Source organism: Dipteris shenzhenensis, chromosome 6, assembly GCF_047967505.1.
Source record: "Dipteris shenzhenensis isolate YYH24624 ecotype China chromosome 6, Dip_SZ_1.0, whole genome shotgun sequence".
In the NCBI taxonomy this organism is placed as follows: domain Eukaryota; kingdom Viridiplantae; phylum Streptophyta; class Polypodiopsida; order Gleicheniales; family Dipteridaceae; genus Dipteris; species Dipteris shenzhenensis.
In genome coordinates, this window is record NC_141601.1 from 41012734 (window position 1) to 41024934 (window position 12201).

At 44.0% G+C, this 12201-nt stretch overlaps 1 protein-coding gene across 2 annotated transcripts in view; it reads left to right on the top strand.

Annotated features, from left to right (window-relative positions):
* Positions 1-2050: 2050 nt before the first annotated feature.
* Positions 2051-12201, top strand: part of LOC147901175 (uncharacterized) — a 42226-nt gene continuing 32075 nt past the window's right edge. Inside the window, exons 1-6 of one of the 2 annotated variants that reach the window (XM_087375473.1) lie at positions 2051-2166; positions 2849-3113; positions 3880-4078; positions 4366-4438; positions 4571-4636; positions 5000-5210. In XM_087375473.1, the coding sequence (XP_087231599.1) occupies positions 2921-3113; positions 3880-4078; positions 4366-4438; positions 4571-4636; positions 5000-5210 (742 nt within the window). In that variant the 5' untranslated portion in view covers positions 2051-2166; positions 2849-2920. The other variant, XM_087375472.1, reaches the window with a different exon arrangement.

Sequence of the window (12201 nt, forward strand, 5' to 3'; positions counted from 1 at the left end):
TCTCTCTCTCTCTCTCCCCCTTCTTCTTCTTCTCTGTCCCCTTTCCCCTTCCTCTTCTCCTTCTTCTCTCTCCTTTCTCTCTTTCTCTCTCTCTCTCTCTCTCTCTCTCTCTCTCTCTCTCTCTCTCTCTCTCTCTCTCTCTCTCTCTCTCTCTCTTTCTTCTTCTTCTTCTCTCTAGGCAAGCCCCTCTCCCCCCCCCCCCCCCTCTCTCTCTCTCTCTCTCTTAGAGCAGGCCACATGAATGAAATTCATCTTGTTTTAATAGGGGAATCCTTGAGAAAGCTCCCATCTTTCATGGGCGTCAACACAAGAGGTAGATTCACCATTGAAGCTAGAGCAGGTATCGATGTTTTCAAAAGACAAGCACGAGACATAAAAATGGAACCCTTCTATACCAAAGCTCGTACGTCCTCCGTGATAACTCGTACACGAAAGCATGCTTATTTATACATTCATAACATAGCAGCTCAAGGCGTATAGCCAAACCATAACGTACGTGTACCACACCAAAAACGATTAGGCCGAACAATTTCTGGTAGAGAAAGTCATTAAGATGCACTAATCATAACTGCCATGCCACCAGTAACCATAATCGATGTCACGATACAATCACGTTTAAAAGATTTTTGGATTGCATAACGACTGTGAAACCTACCACTCAAGCAAATAGACAAAACGGCGATGAAATAAACGAAGAAACGGGGAATGATGAAGCAAACAGAACAAACAGGGAACGAAGTTCTGTCCTCATAAAGGAAGGAAGCTAAACAGTGTAAGCAACCAATGTCGGATTCGTGTGTGCTAACAGAAATGCTTCATGCGCTTAAGCAATCAGGTGCCCCAAAGAGTTTAGTACTCGATCAAGAAACGAGACATGAAACTGTCTGCACAATTCGAATCTTAATGTAATTACAGGCGCCTAGAACGTCGAACGACCAACATGAGTAGGAAAAGTTTTATGAACTACTCAGGAACACCAAAACATCAAACTGACCAACATGAGCACAAAGAGTTCTATGAACTATTCACTAGCAACATGAAACAAATTCGTAAAACACAGTAGCACCTTTGGCGCTTGATTTATGTCCTGCGTCCCACTGGTGTCCCCATGATTTTTTGCTTTCCCACAACGATGCTAGCTCCGTCAATGTTGTGCTCCTCTACAGCTTCTACATTTTTCATAGTGCATGAGGTACGTGAAGAACCGAATGATTTAGTCGCAACTAGTCATATTGAAAAAGACACAGCAACATACCTTGAAGGCAAGATGTCACTTTGTCCACACAACCAGGCTTTGGCTCTGCCATGCTCATCAGATCTACAAGAAGTTGAAACGATGAAGTCGAAATCTGGAATATCAAATGAAGAACATAGAAATCAACAATGTAAAAGGTAACAACCTTTCTCAAATTGCCCGCTACTTGTGTCCATAAAGTCTCCAGAGAGCTGAACATCATCCTCACAAGCCATTCTGCTAAGAGTTGTGCATCATCCTCACGAGCCATTTCATGCGTTTGAATGTCGACATTGCACAGTAGTATACCAATGTAGTATGTGATGAGGGATAGCACGACGCACAGCTCCATACCATCACCAAAACGGGACTCATGCATGGCGCATGGCAGGTCATGGAGCGCCAAGAATTTGTGCCAAGTGTTCGTGCTTGGAGAGGAGAACCAAGAGGTTGGGCAGTTGGGGAAGGGGCTGTTGCACACGGCGTAGCATTAGTGGGTGGAAAATAGCGTGCAATGTCTAATAACTCCCACGGAGGACACGTGGCGTGACCCAAATGGGTACAAAGTACCGCGAAACAACTAATAATTCCCGTAAAATATTTTTGGTTTTCACCACAAAATCTTAACTAAGACCCGGAGGCCAAAAATAAAATGAAAGGGGGAGTTTTCTCATTTTATCTTGTGTGTGGGGCTCCTATAATTTGCCACTTTTCGAAATATGCAAGCAATAAATAAAAGCACAAATTAAGAAAAACTATGGATAGGCCTTCTAAAGACATGGCATCCAAGTGCACAGGTGTTGGGGAAACCAATGGCGGGGAGACACGTGGCATTATCGTCTCCTTTCCATCTTCGTTCTTCCAATCGAGAAAGGCCCGGCAGCAACACAAATGCTCGACAGAAATCCGTCAAAATTTGCGGTGACGAAAAGGTTGAATCCAAAGGCAATCGTAGGATTTCTAGTCGAATCGAAGGCAAGAATCGTTAGGATTTCTAGTTTCTGGTTGATTAATCGGAGTCTATCGTAGGATTGAATTATCTCGTCTCGCAGCATCCATTTTTGTAGCGAGAATCTTCAGAAAGTTTCCGTTTTTGCGGATGAATTCCTTGCTTATCCCCTCTCTGAATTCGAGCTTTGCCGCTGAATCGTTACGTCGAGAATCCCTTTTTGGTCTCATGCATCCTCAAGTATAACCCGTTCCGCTTTGCTTGTAGTGCGGACGATTGATTTTGCACCTGGTTTTACTGAGGAGTTCAATCCAAACGGAAATCACGTGCTTTTGATTCTGCTGAGAACCAACGGCTGATCATAGACGTAGCTTGCCTGCCAGTTAGGAGTATTATCTTCGTCTTTTGCTTTCCGCTGATCACAGAAGCCTCTGCTGAAGCGCAGCCGGTTGTAGCTAAGCTTCCTGGTGTCGCATCTTGCCAGCCCGCCTGCACTCTACGTTATTTGATTGCTGTCGGTGCTCCGGACTCGCATTTTCATCTCTTTGTTGCGGACGAGGGTCGGAACGGGTTGCCCGGCAGTGTGGATTTCAAGCGCAGCTGGCATTTTCCCTTCGGAGAACAGAGACGCGACTCTGATGTGAATCCTTGGCAATTGGATACAGGCTGTGCTGCGGAAACACTCCTGGATTAGTAATTAGCTGCATTGCCGTGTGCAATCGATCGAGCCACCAACAATGACGGCAGTGGGTTACCATTGCCAGTGCTGCTCGGTTTCGGCAGATTACGGATCGAAGGGGGGCTGTGCATTCGTTGCAACGACTTATCTTGGCCAGCAATTGTCTGGACATAAACAACCGTTCGGGAAGAAAAGAGCGGCTCTTAGAAAACGGGTCTGTGTGCGTGGATTGCGAGTTCAAAGCCGTGCAGGTATTGACAAATGCTTTTTAATATAAGAAGATTGTACATTAGCTAAAGAGAATTGCGTAAATCTTGTTGAACGTTCGGCGTCGACGTCGAAGTTTACGGAGTATCTGGCGGTAGTCTTGTTATCGAACGACAGATGACGAAGTGCAAGTTGCAAGTTGTAATTCCTGGAAAATGTAGCAGGGTTTTTTTTTGCAACCACAGAAAATCTAGGGGCAAGCGATGCGGATGCCCCCGTCATCTTTGGAGATTTCCTCTTTGTTTTGTTGCGTGTTAGTCATTTTGTTAGACCAGAATAAAGTCAGTTTTCTTTTAAGGTACCGGAAAGCACAATGCGTATTCGTAGCTACACGAGAATATTGTTTCTGGGTTTCTTTCATTCCTACATATCACAATGGCAATCAGCGGCATGCTAATTTTCTTACGTTGCAAACATGGCTGATCTCCGAAGAGGATAACTGGCTTGAGAAAAGATACCACAGGATAACTGGCTTCTCAGAGCGATAGTGTTGTTTACATTATGAATTATAATGAATTCTCTTGACAATGCGCTAAGGCTTTGCTTTAAATGTGGCATGAGGTGCACGTTTGGACATCCTTTGACATGAAATTCTCCTGTAAACTGCACTATTGGAACCATTTCTTCCTGGTAGCTGACGTTAACGTATAAATATGAGTTCAGCTCAAGGAAGGGTGCTGCTGATCCACGTTTAAATAGGTCTTATTCATCAAGGATTAGTTAGAAACTGTTGTCTTTTAATGTCTCCAGGATTTGGTCGAGGCACCGTGAAGGTGAAAGATGAAGAAATCGAAGACCAGGTGGAACCTAATGCTGAAGGTGGAACAAAGAAGCTCCAAAAGCTTCCAGGGACTCTCAAACTGCAAGGAATAGGCCAGCTTACGCCCAAGGACAATAAAGTAGTTTTTGTGGCAGGAGCTACTGGCAAAGTGGGCTCACGAACTGTAAGGTTTGTCAAGTTTCAAGTGTTTGTGTGATGGAAGTCTCAGTATGTAAACCTCAGACTTTGATGAACAGTCTCAGACTGTAAGCCTCATGTTTTGCATAATGCGGTATCCGAGATTTCACAATAGGTTAACATTGCATTTGTAGTTAATGAGAGAGCTTAAAGTGCATCTCCATGCCGTATGGGGAGTCGTTGGTTTTGATAGGGAATAGTTGGCCTTACATTTCTAGTTAGCGAGACAGATTGAAGTGCATATCCATGTATTTGAGGAGTCATTCTTGTTTTGACAGGGAGTTGTTGAAACTTGGTTTTAGTGTACGTGCATGCGCAAGAAATGTCGAGAAAGCAGAAGCTCTCCTTGGGGTTCGTATACTTTCCATTTTTCTCTTTTTGCAGTCATTGCTTCCGATTTCTACTATCATTATGATGAAAGTTTGTTGCATCTTTGCTGCTCATCACAGATCGTAGTGGTTATTGTCACTTTTATGACTGCAGGATGTGTTGCAAAAAGTTTCAAATGATGAAGAATCAAAACCGTCAACCCCATTTGGGATTTTTTCAGTTGAGTTTTGAAACTGAGTATCATCTTATTGGCTTTTACCATGCTAGAGGTTCTCTATCCATATGTGGCACGCCTCTTCAGTATATAATTGGAGATTTGTAGTGTACTTGTGATTTCAATCCTGAATATTACTTGTTTATACTCTCAAGGCTAGTCTTTTAGTTTAGTTTTACTAGCATGATCTGAGGGACTGAAATGATTCTATAAATTTCTAATAAACTGTGAATCCTGGGAATTTTACTCTAATAAATATTTGGTACTTGGAACCATGTTTTATGCGATTGAAGCATTTCATTGGAAACATGCTATGAATTCATATGAAACCTTGAGATATTAAGTTTTATTCTGGTCAATTGTTGCAGCCAGCTAAACTATTTGGGTTTTTAAACCCTAGACAAGGGAAATCAGTGGAGATCGTTGAATGTGATTTGGAGGATCCTGAAACTATTGAGCCAGCCTTGGGGAATGCAGGAGTTGTGGTTTGCTGCATCGGTGCCAGTGAGAAAGAGATTCTTGATGTATCTGGTCCATATCGCATTGACTTTAAGGCAACACAAAACCTTATTGATGCAGGTATCAAACTTCTTAACTTGGAAGACTCATTCTGAGGCCGTTTATCAATAATAGAGGAACCATAGAACGTTATCAAAGAAACAATGAAGTGAAGGTTGGGTTGAATTCGTGGGAAATGTGAAAAGTATTTGGATTAAAAGCTTGATTGTCCTTTTAAATGCTTGAAAAATCAGTCAGGGGCGTGAAATTACCTTTTCAATGGAACACATAGGTAATAAGCTGCAGTGTTCTTGTTCACCTTAAGAAGATCTATTTGGTTTTGAATTGACAGTTTAGAAGCCACAAATGTGGGATTTCTGAGTGAGAGGACACTTGTAGACAAAGTCCTTGCTGAAGTGAAGGGGAAGGATACAGAGGAGTGGAGGAAACGAGAAACATAATAGCGGAGAGTGGGAACAGAGAAGGCTGAGTGTGAAAAGGCCAGCACCAAAGAAAACACACAGGCCATGGAAAGAGAGCTGTAATAGCTCAAAGATGTGAAGGGGTCACTGGAGCTGTCATGCAAGGAACGGAGGAGGTAAAATAAGAGAATGAACAGCTAAGGAAGGAAAGGGCAACCATGCAGGCTACTATGCAGGGGAAGGAGGAGGAAATCATGAAAGGGATGGCTGACAAGCATGCTGAATTCTCACAGCACATAACTAAGGGAAAGGCAGAGATGCTGGAATGGAAGGAAGTGGTGAAGAGGGGTACCTCAGCCCCAAAGAAAGAATTCATATTTGATGCTTTAGATGAAGACACAGCACCAGAGAAAGGATGCAAGCCATGGAGACAGAGCTGTAATAGCTCAAAGAAATGAAGGGGTCATCGGAGCTGTCATGCAAGGTAGTAGAGGAGCTAAAATAAGGGAATGAACAGCTAAGGAAATGGCAGCCATGCAGGCTACTATGCCGGGGAAGCACGAGGAAATCGTGAAAGGGATGGCTGACAAGCACGCTGAATTCTCACAGCGCATAACTAAGAGAAAGGTGGAGGTGCTAGAATGGGGAAGTGGTGAAGAAGGGTACCTCAGCCTCAAAGTTAGAATTCATATCCGCTGCTTTAGAGGGAAGACATTACAAGGAACAACAAAGCCCTGAACGTACTTGTCAGATGACTGGCAGTGGGTGACACCCCGATGGCCGATGTTGAAGCATTAATTACCAAGATGGGAATTAATCTCATCTTGAGGCAGCCTGGAGAGTGGTTAAGGCTGATGCACCAATAAGGCCAATGGTGGTTGTTTTAGAGTTAGTCATCTTCTGGCTGTTAGTTAGGGAGAGAGGGCTTCTATGTGGGTGTGCCTGCCCAAAGAGAGGTGTAGTGTTTTGATCATTTCTCAGTGTATTTCTCCAAGTTAGGAGGGGTTTATGCCAGGGCTAGAAGATCAATCAGCAGGGCCTGGTTGAGGTTGGTTTAGGCCTCTGTTGACGCTTGGTTTGATGCCTGTTAAAAAGTGGAGGTGCTAGAATGGGGAAGGAAGTGGTGAAGAAGGGTACCTCAGCCTCAAATAAAGAATTCATATCCGATGCTTTAGAGGAAGACATTAGAAGGAACAACAAAGCCCGGAATGTACCTGTCTCATGGCTGGCAGTGGGTGACCCCTGATGGCCAATGTTCAAACATTAATTACCAAGATGGGAATTAATCTCATCTTTGAGGCAGCCTGGAGAGTGGTTATGACCGATGCACCAATAAGGCCAATGGTGGTTGTGTTGGAGTTAGTCATCTTCTGGCTGTTAGTTAGGGAGAGAGGGCTTCTATGTGGGTGTGCCTGCCCAGAGAGAGGTGTATTGTCCATACCAATTGTAACACACTAACTACTAACTACAGGCAGATCACGGGAGAAGCACCGAATTTGTTTCACCCAGCCTTTCTTGCTGAAGCATGAGAGCTAACTGAGAATTCAATTCAAACCATACGTGAAAACTCATTCTCACCTCTCACTAGCTTCAACAAGCCCCATCTCCCTAGATGGATCTAGATGCCACATGTCATCATTATAGGGCCTTACTAATGCAACATTTCACCCCTCTCTTGGGATGCTTTAGTTTCCTTTGCCCCTAGGCACATTTATTGCATTAGACCCTTAGCCTTAGATCCACCTAGTCTGGTGCTATCAACCCTCACCTAGGACCTTGACATTAATTCCCTCCCGATCATTTACATGAAGCGCAAATAAATATATTACAAATATAGATCCTTTAAGGGAAATGTCGACTGATTCTTCCGAGGTCATGCTACCTCGGCTAGAGCGTAACATTCCTTCCCTCTTCAGACATCAGTGTCCTCGATGATAAAGTCTGGGAACACTCTCTGCAACTAGTACACGGATTCCCAGGTAGCTTCGGATAGAGGCTGACCATGCCATGCAACCAACACCGTGGGTATCTTCCGATTTCGTATTTGCATTGTTCCTCGGTCCAGGATTCTTGTTGGATTGCGCCTCGCATTATCCTCTATCTCCTGAAACAAAACCACACCTTCGATTAGTGAGTCACCTGCATGTAAAAATTTCTTTAAGCGCGAAATATGAAAAACCGGGTGCACCTTACACCCATGTGGCAATTCTAATTTATAGGCTACCTTGCCTATTCTCCTTCGAATTAACCACGGCCCACAGTATCGAGGTGATAATTTAGCACACTCTCCTGAAGTTAACGACTTGGAGTGCGAAGAAACTCTAAGAAAAACTTTTTCTCCTTCCTTAAATACTCTTATAGACCTCTTCTTGATTCTGTCCCCATATAAAAGGTACTTTATCTGAGGTCAGATCAGTCAATGGCGATACTATTTCGGAATATCCTTTGATATGCCTTCTATAAAATTGGACAAACCCCAAGAATGATCGCAACGTGGTCAGACTCCGAGGGATTGGCCAAGTTAGTATCGTAGCCACTTTCTTCGGATCCATTTCTATCCTCTCTAGAGTAATTATGAATCCTAAATATTCAAGCCTAACCATACACAGTATAGTTTTCTTTTTATTTACAGAAAGACTGGCTTTCCTCAAAGTACTGAACACTATTCTCAAGTGTTCACGATGCTCAGTAATACTTTTACTAAACACTAGAATATCGTCAATAAAATGTACTACAAACTTTCCGATATACGGACGTAGTAAATCGTTCATAAGCATGATGAATGTCGCTGGAGCATTGGTAAGTCCGAAGGGCATTACCAAAAACTCATAATGACCAAACTTGCTTCTGAAAGCGGTTTTATGCACATCCTCGGCTCTAATCCGGATCTGATGGTAGCCACACTTAAGATCTATCTTGCTGAAAATCATGGCTCCATGTAATGCATCTAGCAAATCATCAATCCGAGCCATCGGATACCTGTGCTTAACAGTGATATTATTCAATGCTCTGTAATCTATACAGAGGCGAAACGTATCATCCTTTTTCTTCTTTAATATCACTGGCGAAGCAAAAGGTGAGAAACTTGGTTGAATCTACCCCAACTTGAGGTATTCTTCTAGTTGTCTACGCACCTCCACCTCTTTGGTAAAACTCATTCTATAGGGAGGTCTATTTACAGGTTCTGCCCCCGGGATCAATTCAATCTTATGCTGAACATTCCGCACTGGAGGTAACCCATAAGGTAGTTCATCCCTAAAACATTCAGAGAACTCTTCTGTTATAAGATTAGCCAGCTTGGCCATCTCACCACTTTGTGTAACATCAGTGCTAGTCGAAGAATCATCAACCGGCTCTACCGATGCTATGTAAAGGAATAAAAACTCTTCTTGAGCTTTTCGGATTTCCATCACGGAAACCAACGGTCCCTGCGGTACATCTTTTTCACCTCGCAAGACATAAAGCACATCATTCATCTTGAATTGATATACGTGCTATTTCCAATCTATGGCTGGATTCTTCCTAGAATGCCACGCCATACCCAGGGCTATATCTGCATGAGCAAGCTTAGTTATTTCAAAATCAAGCTTCTCAGCATAGTCCTGAATACGAAGCTCCAACTGGGTAACCCTTTGGTCCCATACTTCAGTTGAATTTCCATCTGCCATCCTGACTGTATACGCATAGTCAAATGGACTTGTCTTTAACTTCAACCTCTTCACGAGCTTGGAGTTAATCACATTGTGAGTTGACGCCGAGTCAAACAACACAATGACATCATGATTGGCCACTTGCCCTTTCATTTTAATTAACTCCGTATCATTAAAGGCTATATACCCCGTTGCTGCGGGCTTAGATAGGATGTTATCAAGTGCACTCGTTACTAGCTTAGCAACAAACACACATAACAAACAAGGTACTGACCTCTGAGAAGATCCTGCTAGCTGAATCTGCATCTCTTCCGCTTTGGGACTTCCCTCCATTTCCACATCGCATTCTGAGACCACCATCTCAGCCATCCGACGATCTTTATTCCGTGGACAATCCTTCCACTGATGAGGCTGAAGGCAACCAAAAGACAAGCCTTCTCCTTGCTTTTTCTCTTTGTTCTGGGTTTAAGGGAGACTTAGACCAAGCCCAGGCTGCCATTGGGGTTACTTTCCTCTTCACTCCAATGGTGGTACTTGGTTTAGGAGTTTCAGTTGGTTTCGCCTGCTTGGCTTGACTACTCGGCTGAGAACCACTCCCTTTACTAATCCATTTCTTCTTAAACCCAGATTTCTTCGGATACCCATACTGGGTTCCGACCTGTGCAAACCTACTTAGCCTGCTGCCGTTGGCATCTTCATAGTTCAGGGCTATGGCTATTGCATCATCTAACGTGTTCGCGTACTTAGCCCGAACTTCCATTTTTATCTGATCATTCAATCCAAATATGAAATCTTTCACTTGGATTGATTGAGGCAGGGGTTCATCGACCTTCATTACGCTCTCTCGAAACTTATCAGTGTATTCTGCCACTGACGAATTTCTCTGACGAAGGTTCCTATATTGATCCCAAGCTCGGGATGCTTCGTCAGGAGATAAGAAGTGTTTCATGAATTCTCTTTTAAACCCCTCCCAGGTAGTGGATGCTATACCATCATAAACTGCAAACATTGCTAACAACCACAAAAGCCTAATCTGTTTCTGACAAAATAAGAATGACAGAACAAAAGGAAAAATGAGTAAAGTGCTCCCTGGTCTAAATCTGTCTGAGGGAATCTGTCTCAGTTCCACATCGTTCAAGCCCCTACACTCCTGCGACAAGTCTTCAGCCTAGAGCTTTACTTGAGCATCGATCCAATATCTGGTTACGTGCAGCCTGCGTGGCGTTGGAGGGCTTGGAGAGCTCACGTATGCAGATATCTCGAAGCCTGCAGCCTCCACATAACTTCCTGATCGCAAATAATACGTCTCTGCCTACGAACTGTTTACGTGACCTTGGAGGGCTGCGACTGTGAGTCTGTTGCACGAGCCCCTTGGTTGGCTGGTCGGCGCCGCGTCTTCCAGAGGCCCTTCTTCTGTCTGACTTACGGGAACCCTGCTCTCCGTTCCTCGTCAATCAATTTCTCCCAACCTACGGGCTAATTACGTAACGCTAACGATTTTTGGAACCTCCGTCTTGCTCATTAGCCCAGTGATTCTCACACATAGCGCTTGGCAGACATTTGAACATCAACGCAAGTCCTCGTCTTGAATCGTCAGCCTCTTAAGAAAGAGCCTGATCCTGCGCTCTAATACCAATTGTAACACACTAACTACTAACTACAGGTAGATCACGGGAGAAGCACCGAATTTGTTTCACCCAGCCTTTCTTGCTGAAGCGTGAGAGCTAACTGAGAATTCTATTCAAAACCATACGTGAAAACTCATTCTCACCTCTCACTAGCTTCAACAAGCCCCATCTCCCTAGATGGATCTAGATGCCACATGTCATCATTATAGGGCCTTACTAATGCAACATTTCACCCCTCTCTTGGGATGCTTTAGTTTCCTTTGCCCCTAGGCACATTTATTGCATTAGACCCTTAGCCTTAGATCCACCTATTCTGGTGCTATCAACCCTCACCTAGGACCTTGACATTAATTCCCTCCCGATCATTTACATGAAGCGCAAATAAATATGTTACAAATATAGATTCTTTAAGGGAAATGTCGACTGATTCTTCCGAGGTCATGCTACCTCTGCTAGAGCGTTAACATCCTTTCTCAGTGTATTTCTGCAAGTTAGGAGGGGGTTTATGCTAGGGTTAGAGGGTCAATTAGTAGGGCCTGGTTGAGGCTGGTTTAGGTCACAGTTGAGGCTTGGTTTGATGCCTGTTATGTGTTGGGTTGGAACCCTGACCAAGGTCGGGTCAATTGACGAAGGTAGGTCGGGCTGACTGACCGGACTAGGTGGGTTGGATCGGCCAGGTCAGCAGACCTGGTCAGCCACATCAGCAGCCCTCCCTACTCCTATATATAGGGTCTTTTGGCGGTTGTCCACATTGCAGTTCCAGTGTACTGTTGGTGTTATTTAAGGTGCATTTTAGTCTCAGTTACCAGTTCCCTAGAGGCACAGTTCTGCCCTAGGAATTGTGATCATTCTTTGGACATTTTCTCAGCAGTACATGCAGAGTTTTTCCTGTATACTCATGTGCAGTCTATTCTCTCTCTAGTAACTAGTTGCAGTTTGCTGTCCCTCTCTGTCCATAGATCTGCTCTCTATGTCTGTACGCATATTCCGTTGCACTTTGACAGTTAGATTCCAGACTACAGTGGAAAGATCTACTTTCATAGGTATGAGGGCAACACTGAAGGGGGCTAGGACATACCTAGATGACGACCTCACGCTGTTGCAGCAAGAGCGTAGAAGGGAGGGGATGATCCGAGTATGGTACAAGACAAGAAGGGAAATGGGCTGCATAAAAAGATGGTAAGGTGATCATTAGAGAAAATAGAGAGAGAGAGGAGAGAAGCATGCAAACAGCACATGGCGGTGTCGGGCCTATGAGGCCGGGGTATAGAACAACTGTCCTTCACCTCCGGAGTGCCGGTTAGAAACTCAATACAAAGATTTTGTATAAATAGATGCCCAAGTATGTGTGGGTGTGTGGATTTGTATGTGG